This window comes from Acomys russatus, chromosome 14 (genome assembly GCF_903995435.1).
Source record: "Acomys russatus chromosome 14, mAcoRus1.1, whole genome shotgun sequence".
In the NCBI taxonomy this organism is placed as follows: domain Eukaryota; kingdom Metazoa; phylum Chordata; class Mammalia; order Rodentia; family Muridae; genus Acomys; species Acomys russatus.
In genome coordinates, this window is record NC_067150.1 from 48,778,425 (window position 1) to 48,800,112 (window position 21,688).

General features: G+C 46.4%; 2 protein-coding genes across 4 annotated transcripts; both read left to right on the forward strand.

Moving 5' to 3' along the window:
- The first annotated feature begins 622 nt into the window (after positions 1 to 622).
- On the forward strand, positions 623 to 11,095 carry LOC127198548 (cytochrome c oxidase subunit 5A, mitochondrial). Its single transcript, XM_051156549.1, has 5 exons — positions 623 to 795; positions 7,753 to 7,869; positions 9,263 to 9,384; positions 10,344 to 10,467; positions 10,951 to 11,095. Exons 1-4 carry the CDS (start codon positions 708 to 710, stop codon positions 10,455 to 10,457), a joined length of 441 nt encoding a protein of 146 aa, XP_051012506.1. The 5' UTR covers positions 623 to 707; the 3' UTR covers positions 10,458 to 10,467; positions 10,951 to 11,095.
- Positions 11,096 to 16,538: 5,443 nt separating this feature from the next.
- On the forward strand, positions 16,539 to 20,713 carry Fam219b (family with sequence similarity 219 member B). 3 transcript variants are annotated; one of them, XM_051156546.1, is made up of 5 exons: positions 16,548 to 16,856; positions 17,037 to 17,124; positions 17,843 to 17,920; positions 18,295 to 18,343; positions 19,793 to 20,713. In XM_051156546.1, the coding sequence occupies exons 1-5, from the start codon at positions 16,643 to 16,645 to the stop codon at positions 19,955 to 19,957; spliced, it is 594 nt and encodes a 197-aa protein (XP_051012503.1). In that variant the 5' UTR covers positions 16,548 to 16,642; the 3' UTR covers positions 19,958 to 20,713. The 3 variants fall into 3 exon arrangements, with proteins under 3 accessions (XP_051012501.1, XP_051012503.1, XP_051012502.1); XM_051156544.1 differs by lacking the exon at positions 19,793 to 20,713 and having other exon boundaries at positions 16,539 to 16,856; positions 18,295 to 18,956; XM_051156545.1 differs by lacking the exon at positions 18,295 to 18,343 and having other exon boundaries at positions 16,550 to 16,856.
- The last annotated feature ends 975 nt before the right edge of the window (positions 20,714 to 21,688 follow it).

Sequence of the window (21,688 nt, forward strand, 5' to 3'; positions counted from 1 at the left end):
CAGGACCTATGGAAGAACAGGCGGCGCTCTTAGCCACTGAGCCATTTCTCTAGCTCCTTCAGTTGGCTTCTTTATCTGCAAAATTAAACAATTGGGCTTTAAAAGGGGGCCCCCACCCCCGCAGGGGATCATGTGACTCAGGCTGTCCTTGAATCCCTGGTCCTCCAATGAATGCCCCAGCCTCCAAAGTACTGACATTATTGGCTTGAGTCGCTACTCCCAGTATGATGTTTTTTTCCTCCTGAGACACAGGCTGTATAGAGGGTCTGGAACTCCTAATCCTTAGCCTGTTGAGAGCTGGGATTATAGCATGCACCACCACGAGGGGTAAAGCGGTTATTCTTATTATAGTTTGTCGTTTTTATCGCCACAATTCCAAATATGATAGTCTCCTCTGTTGGCAGATTCCAAAATCCACACTGCTCGTCTGCCTTTCTTCCCAGGCCGGGCTGTTCACTACGGTCACCGGGGTCATCCGCCGGCATCGGCGCAGCGCCCAAGTAGTTTGTCCTTGACGTGCCGCCGTAGCCGCCCGCGACCGCATGGCGCCCCACCCGCTTCCGTAGGCGCGAGCTCCGCAGTGGGCGGGCCTTAGGCTCCGCCCAGCGTGCGTCGGTGCGTGAGTCCGGCCCCCACGAACTGCTGAGCCGCCCGCGAGCTCACACCGGCTTCTCTTCAGCCCCGGCCAGCGCGCTGCGGTCGCCGTCATGCTCGCCGCTGCCCTCCGTCGCTGTACCGCAGCCGCGGCCTCCCGAGGCTTCCTGCACCCTGTCTCGGCCCCCAGCCCCGCCGCCGGTAAGGCCCGCGCCCGCCACAGCCCGCTCCCGCGTGTCCTTGCTGTGACCTGGGCTCCCGCCGCCACTCGAGGCCAGGCTCCCAGGCGGCCTAGCCTTTGCCCTGCGAGCCGGTAGCGGAGCCCGGTGACAGCAGACCGTCCGCCGCCGGCTGGAGCTGTGTGGGAGACTCGCCCCAGGCCTCCCTCCCGCCACTTCCTGATGCCGGCTCCGCGACCTATCAGGTGTGGTCCTGCCGGGGTCGCTGAGGACGGGGCTCGGCGCTTCCTTTCAAGTCTCTGGGCCGTGACCTGTCCGGGCGCTGACCCCGCAGCCACCTGACCGGGAGTGGCCCCCGCCGGCCTACGGCGTCTTGGCGAAGGTGACATTGAGCCTCCGGGCGCACCGCCCGCCCCTGTGTTTCCTAGAACACTACTCGACTCCCCCAGTGGGACACAATACATTTCTAGTCCTAATCAGGCAATTCTCTGCTGGCGTTTTGTGTGTCACCTTCAATAACTCGGTACTGTCACGTTTAAAGACTTCTGAGCCGCGTTCTAAGTCCACGTTTAAAATAGATACTTTAAACATGTGTGGTGGGTTTTTTCCCCCCCCTGCGGTTTGCAAGAGTCTGAATGTTGTTAGGTATTAACGGTAATGTTAACGTTTCCAAAATTGAGTACCAAGTACCCAGGAGTACTGGTGTGTACAAACATAGGAAAGCTTCTGCTCATTTAAAATTAGAAGCTTCAATGGACTATGAAATGTTAGGGTTTTGTTGCTTATTTCCTCCTCTATATATGACCTGGAGATTTTGTGCTCGGGGAGGAACAAAGGTCTCTCGCATTGCTAGGTAAAGATTGCTCTGCCACTCAGCGCATTCTCAGACCTCCTCCACTAATACTGTACGGTTTGCTTTGGTTTTGGTCTCACTGTGTAACCCTGGCTGTACTGAAACTCTTTGTAAACCAGGAGGGCCTCGACCTCGAAGAAGTACACTTATTTTATTTTTGAGACAGGGCCTCTATGTCCCAGACTGGCCTAGAACTCAAAATGGTACCAAAGGTTAGCCAGGAACTCAGTGCACTCCTCCTGTCTCCCAAGCGCTGGGATTATATTTGGGAGCCACCAAACCCAGCTCAAACGTTGCATTTTTAATTACAGTAGTTGTTCTTGCATCCTGGTCTGCGATGTTAGTGTATACTACATTATGAATTTAGTTCATGTCTGTAAATATAGAAATAGCAGCCGGGCGTGGTGGCGCACACCTTTAATCCCAGCACTCAGGAGGCAGAGGCAGGCAGGTGGATGTGAGTTCGAGGCCAGGATGGTCTACAAAGCGAGGCCAGGATAGTATCAAGTGTAGGGTTTAGGCTTTTTTGGTGGGAGGAGGTGAGATAGGGTCTTAAGTAGTCCAGGCTGGACTCAAAGCAGCCTCATCCTCCTGCCTCCACCTCTAGAGTGCCCAGGATTACAGATGTGTGCCACTCTGTACTCAGCTTTGGAATGAATTTAAAAGACCTAGGAGTGCAGGGGTCATAGGTTAAGAACACTGTTCTTGCAAAGGACCCAAGTTAGCCTATTAGCGTCCACATCCATAAGGTGCACATACATAGAGAAGAGACTGATGCCTGTCTTGGGAAGTTGACTTTTTCATCAGTGATATCAGGCTATTTTTTCTTTCCTAGTTAAGTTTGAGCTATTCTGATGATTCTTGTGTGTGTCCCCACCGCCCTCCCCCCCCTTGGAGACAGAGTTTCTGTGCAACCCGGATTATCCTGGACTCGCTTTATAGACCAGGCTGGCCTCAACTCACAGAGATCTGTTTGCCTCTTCCTCCTGAGAGCGGGGATTAAAGGCGTGCGCCACCATCTGGTCTGGTTCTTGTGTCTTATTTACTTGCTAAGGTAACAAATACAATTTAATTTTTTTTCATATAAATAAACATCTTAGAAGGTTTTTTTTTTTTGTTGTTTTGTTTTTGTTTTTGTTTTTGTTTGACTTTTTAGTTGGGGTCACCCCATAGAGATCTGGCCTGCTTGGAATTTGCTGTGTGGATAATGCTGGCCTCAAACTTGCAGCAGCCCTTTTTCTCTTGTCTCTTGGGTCCTGGGATTATAGGCGTCCTACCACATGTAGCTGAGAAATTTTTGTCGTTTTTCACAATAGTCTTCTCTGTGTAATAGCTTTGCTGTCTTGGAACCCTGTATACCAGGCTGGCCTAGAACTCACAGAGATCCTCCTGCCTCAGCTTTCCAAATGACAGTTTTAAAGGTGTGCGCCACCATGCCTAGTTGAGTTTTTGTTTATTTGTTTTTTAAGGAAAATTCTGTTTTTTCTTTTCTTTCTCTTTTTTGAAAGGGTAGAACATTGAACTATAGGGAAGTTTTCTGCTTTTTTAAAGGAGGCTTGGAAAATAGCAAACGTTTACTGTTATTTTAACAAACCATAGACGAGAAGCCCTCTAGGGTTATCTCTGAGGCTTTCTATTCAACCCCAAGGTGTATAACTAAGAAACCAGAGGCTTAATTTTAGGTGAGTCTCCCTTCTAACTAAATACTGCCACAAGGGGGCAGTATTGGCTGCAAATGGTGTCTGTGTGACCTTGTACATAGTAACTGGTCTTAAGTTTCATTTGCCTTTCTGAAGTTAAGATAATGTTTTTGGTAGCTGTGAGGTTTAATTTGATAATGCAGTTCTTACCTGGCACAAAGGCTTGATATGATCATGCCTTGCTAAATAATAAAATAGAGTCTAGTAGGTACCTCCTACAGGTTAATCAGTTTTGTCAGTGACATCCTAGAGCTTATTGCAAACCTAGGTTATGAAGTATAGTCCACTCATCCTTTATTTGGCTCATTGTTGGTAGATATTCAAAACATATTTGGTTTATTGTGATTCACTTTGTTTTAGGCTGAGATTTATTATTGGCATGACATCATAGGCTTTTTTTGTAATTGAAAGTGAAAAAGACATTGGGCAAGCAGTGTGTGGTGGCAAGCATGCCCTTAGTCCTTTAAGAGGCAGGCAGATTTCTGAGTTCCAGGCCAGCGTGGTTTACAGAGTGACTTACAGAGCACCTGGGGGGTGGGGGGTGCTCAGGAGGTGAGGAGTTGGACATGGTGGCTATCAGCTAGGGAGGCTGAGGCAAGAAGATCACTAAGAATTCCAGGTCAGTCTGGTATAGAATTGAGACTCTGCTTCAATAAAATAAAAGGAAGGGTAAGTGGGGGCACCTGGTTGATGTTGGGATGCTTCCTCTATAGCGGTGGTTTTCAGCCTTCCTCCTCTAACAGGGTTCCTCAAGTTGTGACTTCCAACCATAAAATTATTTTGTTGCTACTTCAGAACGGTAATTTCGCAACTGTTGTAAACTGTAGTGTAAGTATCTGGTGTGCAAGATATCTGATAAGTGACCAGTGGGGTGGAGACTCATATGTCAGGAACCACTGCTCTGTAATTCTCTTAAGCTTGCTTGATAGGGTTAGTCTCTGTAGCCAGTTTGCTCTGGGTATCTAGGAGTGGAATTCTAATTGTGACGGCATGCCCACCCAGCATTTTATCTGGGTCTAGGGATCCAAACTCTGCTGAGCCATCTTTCCAGCCCCTAATTTTATTTACTATTCACTCATTGGCTCATTTATTCATTTAGGGGCAGGGTGTCTTGTAGCCCAGGCTGACCTTAAATCTAAGAATGACCTTAAACTCCTGATAGTCTTGTCCCCACCTCTTAAGTTAATTTTTAGATAAAACTCTAGTCAATTCTTGAAATTATGATGTCCTGGCATCCTTATCCTGAGAGCTTGAAAGACCTGGAAGGTGGAAGTTGGTTGGTTGGTTTTTCTTTTTCTCCTGTGTGCATATGCTTGCATCACACAAAACCCATTTAGGAAGTGAGGTAGTGGTGTTTGGAGGGGGTGCCTCTATAATTTCTCTAAAAACAAAGTAGTAGGTATGTGTGGGGGAAAGAGCTAGTCATGGTACACTTCCAGCTTTGGAAGGCTGAGGCAGGTGAGTGGAGCATCCAGGCACCTTCAGTACACAGGGAGATGGTGTCTCAAGAGAACAATAGAACCTATCAATCTACCTACAAATAAAACATAGTCTTATCTGTGGGAAGGGTAGCTAAGACAGGTCCTTAGCCTGTTGATATGCTCTGCCCATATCATTTAAACTTTGTAGTTGTAAAACAGGCTGTGCGCATGTGTGTATATACCCAGTGGGTTTGCTGTTTGTTGGTTTGGTTTGGTTTTCGTTGTTGTTTTTGAAACTAGGTTTTGCTATATAGCCTTGGCAGGTCTGGAACTCAAGGAGTTCCTTGCCTCTGCCTCCTGAGTGCTGGTTTGTTTGTTTGGTTCTGAGATTGGATCTTATTCTGTAGTAGCCCGGGCTGGCCTCAACTTCCAAAGTGTCACTATTATACCGTACCCAAGGCCTTGGGATTCCAGTCACTAGGGCCTGGGGAAATCAAACAGACAAAAACTTACCTCTATAAGGAAGTATGCATACTTTAATTTTTCTTCAGTAAACATTTAGGAGGAAAATTACTGGATTTTATGGTAGCTATGTTTTAACTTGGTAAGAAATCACTAAGCAGTCTTTGGGAGTGGTTATACCATTTTATACTTGCACATTAAGTACTCTGGTCCTTACTTTGAATAACTTTAGTTTTTGAAAAAGTTATCTTAGGATTTACAGGTAACCATGAGATAGAAGGTTACTGTAGTCTATGCTTCGTGGTGTATAAAATGTGTTAGTCTCCTGAGATACTGAATATCCATGTAGGGCTTTGTTTTTTTGGGGTTTTGGTGTGTGTGTGTGTGTTTGTGGTTGTTTTTTGTTTGGTTGGTTTGGCTTTTCGAGACCGGGTTCTCTCTGTGTTACAGCTCTAGCTGTCCTGGAACTCTCTCGGTAGACCAGGTTGGCCTTAAACTCATAGAAATCCTTCTGCCACTGCCTCCCAAGTGCTGGGATTATTTAAAGGCATGCCTCACCACCATCCGGCTTTGTTTTTGTTTTTCAAAATGGAGTTTCTCTATGTAACAGCTCTGGCTGTCCTGGACTTACTTTGTAGATCAGGCTGGCCTCGAACTCACAGAGATATTTGCCTGCCTCTGCCTCCTGAGTGCTGGGTTAAAAGCGTGCCCCAGCCTATACATGTAGTTTTGATTAAGTTTAGATATCGGATACATTTATGTCTAGAGACTTTTTTCCTTGTCAAAGAAGTTAAAACTCATCTGCTTTCAGCCAATTCATACTCGTGTTTCAGCTTGTTTGTGACCAGACTGTGACCTTATGGTACTAATGGCAAGTCTTTTTGCTCAAGGCGCAAATGGTGTTATTCAAGGGAGAACTCTTTCAGTTGATCTCACACAAGTTCTCAGCTCATCTTCTCCTAAAACGGTTATACATTTTGTCTGCTTCTGTTTTTTTCCTTTTTTATCCATTATCACATTAAGGTTAAAATGCAGTATAGGAGCTGAAGAGATGTGTCATTGGTTAAGAGCACTTACTGCCTGAATTCAGTTCCCAGCACTCCTATCAGAGGCTCACAATGGCCTATAACTCCAGCTCTATGGTATCTAATACCTCTGGCTTCCAAGGGTGGCTAGTTGCCTTTGTGTGAATATACCACACACAGACATTCACACGTACACATAAGTAAAACTTAATGTTGAGGCTTTGGCTGCAGAAGTGTACTGTGTTTGGTGGGTCAGTTCAGGTGCTGTTTGCTTCCAGATGAGAACAGACAGACCTCAAGGTCAAAGGGCCCATTTCTCTCAGGACCAGCTAGAGTGCTTTAGGGCGAGTCGCTCATGCACTAGGCCAGGGTATGGGAAGAGTTTTCCATGGGTGTTACAGTTAACTCTTTAGAATGAGATTGCTGGTATCAGATGGCAGTGGAGGCTCGGGAGCTCCACCAGCCTGTGATGATACCAAAGTGTTACAGCCCTTTGTGCCATGCTAAGCGCTGCAGAGGAAGCAGGTAAAACCAGCTGGAAGGCAGGTCTAGTGAGACACAGACCCAGCGGGTGCTTCAGCAGCAGTCAGCACCAAGGTCGTGATGATGGAGTGGGTGTCAGTAGCTGCCAAGGCAGCTCTGCCATTCCTGCCTTGATGCCTTGACTGCCTTGACAGGTAGTCAAGCCCCAGACATCCAGTGGCAAATTTTTTTTGTTTTTGTTTTTTTTGAGACAGGGTTTCTCTGTGTAGCCTTCGCTGTCCTGGACTCACTTTGTAGACCAGGCTGGCCTTAAACTCACAGCGATCCACCTGCCTCTGTCTCCTGAGTGCTGGGATTAAAAGCATGTGCCACCACACCAGCTGGGTGAATGTGTCTTGATTTGCTGGGGCTAGGGGTGCCAGGATACTTAATCAGATGGAGTGGTACAGGACCTCATTTACATGCAGTAGCACAGGGTCCTATCTATCACAAGAAGGAAAACACAGTACTTAATTATCCTACGGGTGGGGGGAAGAACTTCTAGGTACTATTAAAGGTCATTTGCTTAAGGCTAGCTAGCATCTTCTTAGCATAGAGTAGGGTACTTCTAGGAATCCAGGTGTTTGTTCAACTGGTTTCTTATCAAGAAAGGGCTGGGCCTGTAATCTTCCCTGAGGGCAATGTGATGCTCCTTACAAAATCTAAGATTCCTCAGATCAAGTGAAGAAAGACACCCCCCCCCCCCCCCCGTAAGAAAGGGAGTCAATTGACAGAACTCAGTTTGATACACTGGATTTTGACATTTCTAGCAGAGCCCCACATACCTAGGTGCCTACTACTATTAGTTTTACTTTGGTTAGTATTTAAGATTTGTTTTTCTTGCTTTTTCAGACAATCTCATTGCAGCCCGGGTTGTGCCTAGAATTCACTTATAATGCAGACTAACTTTGAAATCAGCATGTGTTAATATAGTAAGATCTGTCTCAAATATATTTCAAGAACTCTTTGTGAAATATTTGCTCTTTTCCTTTGTAGCTGTCTATTCCATTCGCTGCTATTCTCACGGGTCACACGAGACAGATGAGGAGTTTGATGCTCGCTGGGTGACATACTTCAACAAGCCAGACATTGATGCCTGGGAATTGCGTAAAGGTAATTGAAACATAGACATATCTGTATGTCTGGGTGTGGAAATATGAGCTATTCCCATTACTTTATTGAAAGCAAGTAAGTAGTTTGAAACACATTGTGTGAGCTGGTTACGGTCACACAGTATGTAGTTAGAAAAGCCCACAATTTCTGTAATGTTTCCTACAAAGTATGAGTTTGAAACTAGACAATGGGGCTGGAGTATAACAGTCAGTAACAGAGCCCTTGCCCAGCATGCATGTGTTTTGGGTCTGATCCCAGAACTGGGGAGGGTGGGAACACACGTACTATTGACATTTGAACCAGAAAATTCTTTGTTGTGAGGGCCTGTTTTCTGTACTGGAGGGTGTTTAACAGCATCGTTGGCCTCTACCCAATAATAAATATACCACAATTATAAAAGCCAAAACCATCCCCAGATATTGCCCAGAATCTTAATCACCCAAGCACAAAGCCACCCTCATTGCCACCCCTCAGGCCTGCTGAGCAGTTACTATTACTCATTTTGTGCCTTCCAGATAGTTACATGAGCAGTCATTTGATATCCCCTCCCATAAATGTTTGGTGCTTGTTAGTTTTAGTCTTAAGTTATGAGTGCAGATTTTTTTTTAAAAGCAGGAACAAATAGCATTAATGTTAACCAGTCATTAATTGTAAGTGGACTATATTGGTAATCTCAGACCAAGAATCTGTGGTGCTGTGGCTGTGGGTATGGTTGTTAATCCTCACTTGTATTCTTTATTTAAATATTTTAAAATAATAAAAGCAAGAAACTCAAGCACTTTTAACTTTTAACTTCTCTTGCTGCAGCTGGGGAAATTCTTACTGAATAACCTGAAAAATCTTACTAACTACAAAAAGAAGAGCAATTCTGCATTCTCACCAAGTCTTCAATTTTCATGATGTGTCATTTTGTACAGACACAAAAGTAATCATGCCCAGTCATTTTCTGGTTGAATGTTTATGAGTCTTTACACTAATGTTCTCAGTAATGTCTTCTTAATGTCCTCATTTGGGCCTCATTACCTCTCTGTAGGCATTCCTCTGGGTGTTTTCAGACGATTTTCAAAGCCATCTGTTTTAAAACATTCAGAATTCTTATATAGTATTAACAGCTAAGCATGTAAGTTAAAGAAAGCTCTATGGCTTTTCCTTTAATCTCAACACTGTTGCATAATTCTACTAATTCTTGTTGGAAGAGTTCTTACTAGTTTGTTACAGGTAGATTCTCATTTTAGATAGTAGTCGCTCAAACAGATGAGGTCACATAATCATGATTCAGCAAGAATATAGAGAGCTAAGCCGTGGGAAGTTAGTAGATAGATAACTAAATTTTAGTCTAAGGAAGGATATTTCAGGATAATGTGAGCCCTCTTTTTTTTTTTTAACTTGACAGGGATGAATACACTTGTTGGCTATGATTTGGTTCCTGAGCCCAAAATCATTGATGCTGCTTTGCGGGCATGTAGACGGTTAAATGATTTTGCTAGTGCTGTTCGCATCTTGGAGGTTGTTAAGGTCAGTAAAATAATGATGTTAAGGTTGTTCCGAAGTAGGTGGGCCATATCACTTATCAGCACTGGTCTGAGCTCTGCACATAACATCCTCTTAAGTACAGTTATCAATGAAAGGACATGGTCTATAAGAAGATTGAAGATCCAGGCATGGTGGTGTACACCTTTAATTCCAGCACCTGGAAGGCAGAAGCAGGTGGTCTGTGAATTTGAGGTCAACCTGGTCTACATAGGAAGTTCCAGAACAGCCAGAGCTACATAGTTTGAGCCTGAGTTTTTTGTTTGCTTGTTTTTGTTTTGTTTTGTTTTTGTTATTGTTGTTGTTTTTTGTTTTTAAATACAGTGTTGGGATTCAGTAAGAATCAGTTGTTAAAAGCTGATGTCTCTTAACTGGCTGCTCTTCCAGAGCGCCTAGCATTCAATGCCCAATACCCACAACTGTTTTTAACTCCATTTTCATGGGGTTCGACATCCTCACATAAGCACACATCCAGGCAAAACACCAATGCAAATAAAATAGATAAATAAAAAAATTTTACGTTTAAGGTTTGTAAGGGGGAAGTGACATACCTTATCCATAATGACTAAGATAATTAAGGGTTCTGTAAGCTATCAATCCAATGAGCACTGGTAGTTAATTCAGTTAGGCCTTTAAATTGGAAGCAAATTAAAAAACTTCCCTGTGTTAATTTAATTTTTTCTAATGCCTGATGGGCATGTTTAATTACCTTTTCAAAATTCTGTCATCACCACTTGAACTTCTGGTCCTCCTGCCTCTAATTTTGAAGTGCTAGGGTTATAGGAGTGCACACCTGGCTCTGCTGTTCTGAGGACCCAGCTGGAAGGCCTCCTGGATGCCTGGTGGGCGTTCTGCCAACTGAGTGATAACCCTAGCCCTGCAAACGTGATTAAAAAGCTTTTCTAGTTTCATTTGTTAATAGAGTCAATTCTCACTGCCAACAGGACAAAGCAGGACCTCATAAGGAAATCTACCCCTATGTCATCCAGGAACTTAGACCAACTTTAAATGAATTGGGAATCTCCACTCCAGAGGAGCTGGGCCTTGACAAAGTGTAAACTCCCCTTGGTAAGTAGCATGCCCCTGACTGAAGCGGAAGATTCAGTTTAGAGAGTGGTGGGTTGGTGGCAGCACTGTCCTGCTGTGTGTGTGTATATGGTGTGGTCCTGCTTGTGCCACAGCAACTGTGTGGAATTCAGAGGACATTTTGTAGACGTCGATTTTTTCTTTCTACCAGGTGGGTTCTGGGATTCATCTCAGGTTGTCAGGCTCGGCAGCCAGGGCCTTTACCTGCTGAGCCATCTGCTGACTGTTTGTGTTCTGAGTGAGAGGATCACCTAGCTTCTCTATCAGAAAGGACGGCTAAGCACCAGTATATAAATGATGATGAGGCTGCAGTTAGTCCCTTGTAAATTGACTGGAGTAGTAGGAAAAGCAGAGAGTGCTCCGGAGTGCGGCCATTTCCTGGGCTGTAGTTCCAAAGGTCATTTTGAATAAGATATCTTCCTTTTAGCACTTTTCTAGCTAATTCTTTGCTTCTTTTCTCTACAGATGGGCTTCCCAAGGACTCACTGCTATTGCTACTTGATTGAAACAGTCGCCTGGAAATGTTTTATTTGAACAAATTTTCCTTTAAGTATCAAACCATGTAATAGTAACTTGGACTTTAATAAAGGAAAATGAGTTTGAACTGAAATTAGGTATTGTGCCCTTGTTTGCATCGAGAAGCAGAGGCTTAGGTGGACATGGCGGTACACACCTTTAATCCCCAATGCAAGGGAGGCAGACAGGTGGATCTTTGAGTTTGAGGACAGCCAGAGCTACATAGGGAAACCCTGTCTCAAAAACAAAGCCCTCAAGGTGGTTTGGAGGGTATGCTGTGCAGCAACCAGCTCTTCTCTGTACCTGTGCCTTTCCTGCCTGCTCTGAGCAACTCTGTGTTAGCTCAGGCATCAGAGTATTTGCTTTTGCTGTGGTTGGTTTGGAGGATTGTGATTAAAGAGTGGAGAAATGGGTTTACACTGTTTTACTTCAGAAGCCCTGTTATACTGGAAAGCTTTCTGCTTATAATTTTGGGTGACAAAGGTACAGCCAGTCAGATTGCTGTAACAGGAAAGCAGGCGAATCTCTGAGTTCCAGCTTGGTCTACAGAGCGAGTCCAGGACAGCCAGGGCTACACAGAGAAACCCTGTCTTGAAAAACCAAAACCAAAACCAAAAAAGGAAATAGAATTGTGACATAAGCCTGTCCTGTTGCTTTCTGAGTTTCCTCCAGATAGTGTTGATGTGATCCCACCCATTGCTTTGTTCCCTCTAGATATTATTCACACGACTCCTCCCAGGACTCATGCTGATGTCCTGTCCTTTAAGGATCCTGTGTACATGGGAAGAAATATTAAACAGAATGACTTCCTAATATAGCAAATTTAAAAGTTCCGTGAACATACATACAGGCTGTGAACTATGAGCATAAAAGGCAGTTAAGAAAATGACATTTTAGTTAAAGCCTCAAGAATTGGCGTAGGGTGTTTGTTGTTAATCCCAGAACCCAAAGGTAATTTTACTTAACTTTCATATTTGGCCTCTCTCTCTCTCTCTCTCTCTCTGTCTCTGTCTCTCTCTCTCCCCTAATCCTCCTGGCTCTCCTTCCCAAGTGCTAGAATTATAGGTGTGTGCAACCCTCCATCCAGGCTCTTAATATAGAATGCAAAATTATTAAAATGATCTGTTTCCTCATGGCTGTGGAGGGAGCTGAGGAGGAAAGCAAAGTTCACAGCTATCTACTAGGGTATAGAGTATACTTGCATATAAGGCAATGTTATAATGGTCTTCATGCTACGAACATTGAATGCCTGCTGTGCCAGGCCTTATGCCAACACTGACAATGGAGCAACAGCAAGACAGGGGAAGCTGGAGGGAAGGAATGAGACAGGAAGAAGGCTGAGCGGTCTACAGTCACTGAGGATGCTGGGTCAGGGTGATAGCAGTAAAAGCGAAAAGCGTTTTAAGTCACATGGAGCTGTAGTTAACTGATGAAGGTTGTGACTAGGGACTGACGGTGCTGTCAGCAAAAGGAGAGCTTGGTGTGCGCAAGAGAAAGCGCTACGTGGGCAGGAGCTCTAGAGCGTGAAACTAAGGAGAAAGGGTTAAAGTTTGAAACTGCAAAGGGAGAGATTTCTGAGGGTCCTTCGAATATAAAATAGGCTGAGATTGACTTGGCTATCATACCAATTAACCTGGTTTGGCAAACTTATTTCTCTAATTTTGATTCTTCGGTCAGTTCAGGATGGTGACTTAGAATTTTGTGGTTTGCCTGGTCTTGTGGGTACTGATCTTGTGCCAGTGACACGGTCTCATTTATTTTCAGGGCTGGGAATAGACTCAGGATGTCATGTGCGTTAGGCAGCAATCAACAACTGAGCTGAATTCCCCAGCCCCTCTCTAATTAGGAACTGAACCAGCACCCACATAACTGGATAGCTACCTTTCTTGTGCTGTGAAGGGGAGTGCCTCAGGGAACTGCAGTGTGAGTGAAAGGTTAGCTAGCCTACTACAGTCATGTATGTTAGGGTTATGCTGGGAAAATGGCTTACACCTAGTCATTCCCCACTAAGCTATGTAAGCTGGGGCTTCATGTTTTCCTGTTATAGAACCAGGAAACTTGTTCTTGGTGCTAGGCCACCTAGTCTGCAGAAGCATTGTTCTATTTGCCATTTTCCTACATTGAGTAAGTTTGGTTCAACAGCAAAAAGACCGTTCTGTGCTGTGCTTGGCTTTCTAAAACTGTGGACCTGCTTCTGCATGGGATTGGCTTTGTCCCAGTATCTGAAATATACATACACGCACATATACATATGAATGACAGGGTCTTAAGTAATTTAGGAGGGCCTCTTAACTTGCTGTGTAGCCAAGGATGACCTTGAACTCTTGATTCTCATGCCTCCAACTTCCACGTGCTGGGATTGACAGGCCTGTGCCACCAAACCCGATTCTCAAACATCATAATTAGAGCAAGTATTACGTTTGGAAGTCGGTTTTGTCCATTTTCTTGTGAACACATGGAAAATATTAGAAAATATTTAAAAACACACCTGTCTGGTATTAAGGGACAAGAGGCCTCAAAAAGCTAGGATGGAAGTCTTTGATCCCAATCACTTGGGAGGCAGAGGCAGGGGGATCTCTGAGTTCATGGCCAGCCAGGAAATCTCCCCTCAAGGACCTCACCAATCCCACCATCAAAGAAAAGCAAATCAAATGGTGGCCCCGAGTCTTTGCTGTGGTCTCTAGGACCTGCTGTGACGCCTTCCACATCACAGGAGATTAGCTATTGCTGAGTAGAAGGGTAAGGGGAGCCACTAGCACAAGTCCCTGTGGTGTGCGTCTGAGTAGCCTGGTGAGGTAGGAGGACTTTATGACCTGGGTCCTGTGGCAGCTCTTTCTCTGGAGTTACACCCTCTTAACAATAGAACTATTGTTGCTTATTTGGGGCGGGAGATAACTTCCTTTCCTTAGGATCTAATTGATGTAAAAAAGAAACACTGCTCTCACGTGAAAGGGAAGTAAAGATAATTTATTTTTGAGCCTAATAGTGCCCATGACCCCGGAATACAGATTAGCTTACTCCAAATTCTGTGTTTATGTGTGGTAATGGTTCAACATATTTCTAAAAAACAGAACAAAGACATAAATCTCACATTGGTTACAGCAGCTCAGGGGAAACCTGCATGTGGTCTCAGGTGCTATCTGATGTCAGTCCTAGTTTCTAGCCTAAGTTGAGGCTTGAGACTCTTTCATACTTCCCAAGGGGCTGATCTGATAGGATGACAGTCACATACAGAGGTGGGAAACAAACCAAAGACGTTTGTAATACGCTCTGGACTAGCAGGATCCAACCTCACAACCACTGATGTACAAAACAGTCTGGAAAATGGTCAGAGCTGGTGCAGCTTCCTCCTGCTACTGTGAGTTCTCACGGTTTTGTTTGACCTCACTGCATAGACCAGGCTGACCTCGAACTGAGTGACACCTGTCTGCTCTGCCTCCTGAATGCTAGAATCAAAGGTGCATACCTACACCCAACTCCTGTTTTTCATTTTAGGGTTTATTTTTTAAAAAATTTTAAAAAAGATTTATTTGATTTAATTTCAGCCCAGCTTGGTGGCACACACCTTTAAATTTAGCGCTCAGGGAAGCAGAGGCAGGCAGATCACTGTGAGGCCAGTCCAGGACAGCCAAGGCTACACCGAGAAACCCTATCTCAAAAAACAAACAAAAAGTTCTTAGTTGTCTACATGTCTGTACTATGTGTGTGCCTGAGGAGACGAGAAGAGGTGGAGTTGGAGTTACAGATGCTTGTAAGCCCTCTACTTTTTTTTTTTTATTAAGATTTTATTTATTTTATGTATGAGTGCTCCATCTGCATATACACCTGCATGCCAGAAGAGGGCATCAGATCCAGTAGAGATGGTTGTGAGCCACCTCTTCAGCCCCAAAGCCCTCTACCTTTATAGGTTGTTACTGTTTTGAGAAAGTTTTACTGTGGAGCTGAAACTGGCCTTGAAACTGGCCTTGAACTCCTGATCCTCTTCCCTTTACCTAAGAAGTGCTGGGCTTAGCGGCAAGCACCACACCCAGCTGTGCCGTTTATATAAAAGTTAACTATCAGCTTTTTTTTTTTCCCCAACATGAAAACTGCACATGAAGCCCCAGTCGAGTGTTTCTGGAAGTAAACAATTTCAACAGCTAGAACGATGGGTGCACACCTGTGATTCTAGAGCCTGGGAAATGAAGGCAGGAGAACGTTGAGTTCAGCGCCAGTCTGGGCTACATACTGGGATTCTGCCTAAAAATGAAACAATGCTACCAGATAGTATAGGGGTGGAATTTACTAGAAAATAACACAGGCGCCATTGAACTTGATTTTTTTTTTTTCTTCAAAAGCTCTAGCCCCAAATTCTTTTCTTTTTTCCTATCCAGCAATTTTTGCTTGCTTGCTTGCTTGCTTGCTTGTCCCTGAGGGTTTAGACTGCACAATATTGACCTACCCTGTGACAATGTTAGCTGTGGAACAGCTCCATGGTATTTGGCAGTTTCTGGAAGGATCTGGAGCTTATTTTCAGCCAGACACAAGCACATCCCTTGGGGGCCAGAAAAGTCAAGAGTCTTGACACAGCCTTGTACCCTACCACACACAGACTCAGAGTGCACTTTCACCCTGCTTTCTAGTGTCTAATTTATTTTTGTTACTGCAGGACCTTAGTTCTTTTTAAAAGTCAAGGATTTAGAGTGCAGCGTGGTCATGATCTCCAGTCTCCACTTCCCAAGTCCTGGGCTTACAGGTGTGTACCATCATTCCCAGCTGCCCATTTTATCTCGTAGTGGCGATCAACTCTGCCTCCCCTGGAAAAAAAAAAAAAAAAAAAAGGAAAAGAAAAGAAAGAAAGAAAGGAAAGCCTTGTGCATGACAGGAAAGCATTTTACTGCCAGGCTATACTTTAGCCCCAAGGTTGTATTTAAGTGTGGAAACATACATACAGAAGCCCTGCTGTGACTAAGGTCTCACAGGCAAATTGTTACAAAAAAAAAAAAAAAAAAAACCAAAAACCAAAAGCGGGATCTGGGTATGATGTCATTGGTAGAGCCTGATCCCCCAGTCCAGTTTACTTTTCTAGAGAAGGGCCCTGTTGCCCACTTCATTTCAGCCTGACCTCTCCTGTATCATCACTCCTTTTTGTTTTTTCGGTTTTGGGTTTTTGTTTTGTTTTTTCAAGACAGGGTTTCTCTGTGTAGCCTTGACTGTCCTGGACTCACTTTGTAGACCAGGCTGGCCTCGAACTCACAGCGACCCGCCTGCCTCTGCCTCCCAAGTGCTGGCATTAAAGGCGTGTGCCACCACGGGTAACGAGCCCCCTCCCCCCAGCCCGACGCACACAGAGAGCACATGGATCGGAACACCCCGTCACCCTAAATACGTGTCATTTTACTTCAACTATAGACAGAACTGAGATCCTCCACATCATCAGGCTTACACAGACTTGGGGTTTCAGCGTACCTGGAAGGCAGGACCCGGCTTCCAGCTCCTTACAGGCCTGGCGGAACCTTGCTGCTCGCCCTGCTGCAGGGCGCCCGGAAAGCGCCAAGGGAAACCCGCGCATGCGCGCCGCCATCTTACAAGGAGCGCAAATTCTGTCATTCGTTCTTCCCCGCGCCGGGCTGGCTACTGACAGGGTGGGGCGGGGCCGGCCATGGCGGCGGCGGAGCTCCGCGGGCACGCGGTGCGGATGTCCAGCCAGGGGTCCCGGCCTGGCGCGGCCCTGGACGGCTCGGCAGAAGCTGCAGGGCTGCCCTCCCGACGGAGCGACGGTGCCGCCCTCCGGCTCGGGGAACGCCTGCCCACTACCATGGAGAAGCGGGGACCGTACATGGTGACGCGCGCACCTTCTATTCAGGCTAAGCTGCGTGAGTGCGGCGGGATGTGTGAAGGTCCCTACCCAAGCGGGCTGCTGTGGCCTGGGGTTGGGCCCTAGACTCTTGTGATCTTGTCCCCAGAGGGGAAGGGGTTTAGGTGCAGCCCTCTTTTGTCCCCGGAAGCAGCGGTATGGGAAAGAGTGGGCTGACCCAGGACCCTTTGACTTCCAGAGAAGCACCGGGACCTGGCCAAAGCCGTTCTAAGAAGAAAGGGCGTGCTGGGGGCCTTGCCGAACCGCCCCGACTCTTCAGGGAAAAGGTCTCAGTGGGCTTTAACATCCTGTGTCAGCAGTTTCCAAAGAAGGCCTTATCCCCCTGCCTGGGAAACAGGGCGCTCAAGTTTAGGGTTGAGCTAGCTAGCTAATCTGCTGGCAGGTTCACCTTAGTAGGAACTGGGAGGGCTTGGGGAGGGCTTGGGGTGGGCTTGGGCGGGCAGGGACTGGAGCTACCTCTGCTCTTTAAGGCCGTGCTTTGGAATAGGGGAGTTCCATCAGTGCATAGGATAATTCATTAAGGGAAGAGATAGTGGCTGGAGTCTCCGGAGGGAAGATGGAGAGCCCCATGCAGTGTTTTTTGGCTTGCCTTTTTTTTTTTTTTTTTTTTTTTTTTTAAACATAATGTAAGCTCTCAGAGCTGAATAAGCCCTTACATAGTATGGCTGTTTACAGCACAACATTGAAACTCAAATGTGAAAGGATTTGCCTGAGTTCCTCTGCTAAAATAAAGTGGAAGGATGCTATTTTACCTGGTTCATGAAAGGGGGGGAGGTCTGCCTTTCCTAGGAGCTTTCAGTGTAGTCGAGTGGGCCAGAACATAATCTGAGGAGCCAGAGCCACCTGCTTAGAGCAGCAGGTCATGGTGGCTGTGACCAGGTGGAAGGAAAGTCTGGAATAGTCCACTTGGTTCTTTCTGCATAGGGACCAGGAGTCTGGCCTTCCCCGTGAAATGCCTGTGCTTTCTTTCCCTTCCCGTCTCAGGTCAGTGAAGTTTAACAAGGGCTATACTGCTCTTAGCCAGAGTCCAGATGAAAACCTGGTGTCCCTTGACTCTGACAGGTGAGTGCTTTCCTTGGAAATAGTCGGGGAGTGACTTGGATAGCACTGCACATTGCTGGGTGCCTTTGCCTGTTGCCTATCTCCTCCAAGGCCTTTCATGCACATTCCAGGGCTGTTCTGAGAGCTGTCACTTCCGGGGATGGCATGGCTGGAAGTGTCATCCTGTGTGTTTGCACTTCTCGTGAGAATGACTGTTTCTGCTGAAGTCCACTGAGGGACCCATGGGTGCTCACTGGACACTCTGGGCTTGAGTTCTTTGGTGTGCAGTCTTTGCTCCCCAAGTCCTTCAGACCCCCTTGCATGTTCTCCTCCTTGCCATTTGCAGCTATGCTACATAGATGTCCCCTGAACTTATTGTCTTCCTCTTCTCCTAGTGATGGGGAGCTGGAATCCAGATACTCCTCCGGGTACTCCTCTGCAGAGGCAAGTCCAGAGCGCCTGTCTATGCAGTGCCAGGCTGCACTGGCAGCATCACCACCGCTGCCAAGTGCTTGTTTGGTGCCTGCTGTGTGCACAGCATGGAACAGATTCCAGTCTGTGCTCTATAGTTTTCCACTATGCCTTCTTCCCTGTGCAGAGAGAACAGGCATCTTTGGAAGGCTGTTGAAATTCAGGAGACTGTATGTCCTCAGGGCTAGAAATGATCTTAACAGTCCATAATTGAGCAACCCTCTTGGTGAATGCCAGCAAAGTGTTCAGTGGTCTCTGTGCTGGGATGCTTCTTGTGATTAGGTGCTCACCACAGCCAAGAAGCAAACATACAACTCCTTCTTTGGGTAGTTTACAAGTCTTCCTGTTTCTTGCCGCCTGGACCCCCCTGGTCATAGGTCTGCCTTGTGGTGTTACAAAGTAACTGAAGTCTTCCCTTTCCCTCTCTGAGTCTACACTCAACCTCCCCACACTCATCTTCCACTGCGCCTGCTTTCTTCAGTGCCATCTCTGGGAATAGTCTCAGCACACCTCCTGAGCTGATCTTAGAACACCTTTCCAGAATGATTGTCCCAGAGAGAAAGAGACAGAAAATTCTCAGCCAGGCGTAACATGTGCCAGCAGAAGCACAGAGGAGCTGAAGTAGGGACCCGACTGCACTAGGTAGTTCTTTATTCTCCTAGGAATCTCTGGCTAATCTCATATTTTGCAAAGGAGCAAACAGATTCCACTGTGCACCCTCCTTATATCTCTAAGGCACTAAGATTGTCAAAACCAAGAAAATTCTGCCAAGGATCCCAAGTATTAAGTTTTCCTAGCCTCATTGACTTTCTGCCTCCCAATACACTGGTGAAATCAGGCTGACTTTGCAGGAGCCCAACCCTGCCAGCAGAGAAGGAACTTGTAGACAAAGCTGCTCCTGACCCCTTTCTGCTGTATGGCATAAAGCTCCAATACTCAAGCCCATTCTTCTGTTGTCCGCCTCCTGCCCCCCCCCCTTTTTTTTGAGTTTCCTCTCTGCATAGCCTTGGCTGTCCTATGTCCAGGAACTCACTATGTAGACCACACTTGCCTTGAACTCAGCGACCTGCCTGTCTCTGCCTCTCAAGTGCTGGGATCAGAGGCATGTGCCACCACACAGGACAGCCCCATATTCTTGAATCTTGACAGGAATATCTGGGTTTCCAGTGGGAGAAAGTCAGTACATTGATTTTGTAATGTGAAGCCTGGAGAGTTCTCAATAAGCATCTGAGGAGTGCCTCACTGCTGGGAAGACAGAGCAGAGACATGGTGATCCTTCCTCCTGTAACTCAGGATCTGGAGTTGAGCTGGGGCTAGGTAGGGCAGGGACAGGGAGCTCAGGTGTGATGGCAGGGAGCTGCCTCTCGGCAGCAGCTCTGCGTGCTTTGCAGCCTACTTTATCGTCCTCTCCTGTTCCTTTAGCAGGTGACCCAGGACGTGAGCCGGCAGCTGCTGCAGGATGGATATCACCTGGATGAGATCCCAGACGATGAGGACCTGGACCTCATTCCCCCTAAGCCTGTTGCTTCTTCCACGTGTTCCTGCTGCTGGTGCTGTCTGGGGGAGTCTTCCTGTACCCTGCAGTAGCCATAACCCTCCAGGACGGGCCAGGTGGCCTTTCACAGCTCAGTGCACTGGGCACTGCTGCCAGCCTAGAACCACTGGAGGCACTGACGGTCTCGGCAGGTCAGTGGCCTGCAGGTAGCCCTCGCCTGGTGCTTCTCATGTCAGAGGCCCCCATCTGGGTCATAGGTGATAGGTGGAAGCCTGCAGTTCTGTGGTGGAGCACTTTCAAGAAGCCACTTTAATGCAGGAGGACTTTCTGTGACTCTTAGGAGGACTGCTCATGAGGATTGCTCAAGGACTGCTAAGAAACCCATCTGCAGACATTCTGACTGGTTTTTTGTCAAGGTGTTCTGAGGGAGGGAAGAGTGAGCTCCTCTGCCCAGGCTTGCGGGTAGAGGGAGGCAGAAAATAGCACTTTATGGCTGGCAGTAGGAATCTGGAAGAGTGTAACTGGGGCTTACTCTGTATGTTTTTCTTGCCCAGCTCTAGGGGCAGTTAACAGGCCTGGCTGTCCAGAAGCACTAAGTGGCTTGTTTCTTCAGGTTACAGCTGTCTGGTTAATGGCAAGGAAGACAGCTAAATGATGGAGCAGGTCCATGTCTTTCAGAACCTCTGGACCTGGGACACTTACTGGTCCTGCTGTCTGGATGGGTTTAGTAACTCTGGTCAGCCCTTCACGAGTTAGAAGAAAACTGCTCTGTCATGTATGTTTATTTATCAGTAGTTCCTGGGTCTTGGCTAGTTTTTCCACCTGTTTTTGGGTAAAAGTTGGGTTGGCTGGTGGAGCTGGCACCAGAAATCTAGTTTTTGCAATAACCAGCAGAGGGAGCTGCTGGGCAGTCAGTGCCTTCGTAGGCTTAGCTTTTTAAGCTTTTGAGATACTGGTGGGTGGCAGCCGATGAGCTGTGTGGCTTTGGCATACATGGAAATGTTTAGACAGGATGGGAAGAGAGACCTAAGCTAGCTCCTCGACCCCACTTGAGATATATCAATTTGCAATGCAAGGGGGACTTAACCTCTTCTAACAAGGCTCATTTTTTTTTTTTTTAACAAGGCTCATTTTTAAAGTACATTGTTCCACCCCGGCACCATGCTCCCAGGCTGGAGACGTAGCTCTGGTAGAGCGCTGGCCTAGCATGTGCAAAGCTGCAGTGGGGGCACACAGCAAACCTGTGAGTGAGTACAGCCTTTCTCAACCCCAAGCCTGAACACAACATAGGAATAATTTCTCCTGCAACCATAACTGGGGGATTTCTCTTGGTATACAAAGCCTGTTTCTGGAATTTAGTTTTCCAGAACCCTCTCCCCCAGGGTCCCCTTTTTCATCTTACCCAGGTGTGTAGGTGAGGCTTGGAGAGGACAGGGTTCCCAGCATCAGGGGCACAATAGTCAGAATTAGGGGTTGGGCACCACGTGTTACCGACCTGTCCAGTGACTACAGGAGACTTAGGAGGAATGATATGCCCCTTTGGTCTTTCCATATGTGGTAGCAGGAAGGATAAAATTAAAAGATAATGCCTTCAGCCAGATGTGGTGGTGCGTACCTTTAGTCCCAGCACTTAGGAGGCAGAGGCAGATCTCTTTAAGTTTGAGGCTAGTCTGGTCCAGGACAGCCAGGACTACACAGAGAAACCCTGTCTCGAGAACCTGAGAGGTAAGGCCTTCCCTGTTATTTTGTCACAAACCTGTCCTTATATGATTGCCTGCTAGTGCCTAGGATTTTGTTCTTCTTGGGCCATGGAAGGTTGAAAG

Excerpts from the sequence above, each read along its gene's own strand:
- Fam219b (XM_051156544.1), top strand. The coding sequence starts at position 16,643 with ATGGCGGCGGCGGAGCTCCGCGGGCACGCGGTGCGGATGTCCAGCCAG. Across the intron at positions 16,857-17,036 it reads TTCTATTCAGGCTAAGCTGC|AGAAGCACCGGGACCTGGCC; the intron begins GTGAGTGCGGCG and ends TTTGACTTCCAG. Across the intron at positions 17,125-17,842 it reads CCCGACTCTTCAGGGAAAAG|GTCAGTGAAGTTTAACAAGG; the intron begins GTCTCAGTGGGC and ends TTCCCGTCTCAG.
- LOC127198548 (XM_051156549.1), top strand. The coding sequence starts at position 708 with ATGCTCGCCGCTGCCCTCCGTCGCTGTACCGCAGCCGCGGCCTCCCGA. Across the intron at positions 7,870-9,262 it reads TGCCTGGGAATTGCGTAAAG|GGATGAATACACTTGTTGGC; the intron begins GTAATTGAAACA and ends TTAACTTGACAG. Across the intron at positions 9,385-10,343 it reads GCATCTTGGAGGTTGTTAAG|GACAAAGCAGGACCTCATAA; the intron begins GTCAGTAAAATA and ends CACTGCCAACAG.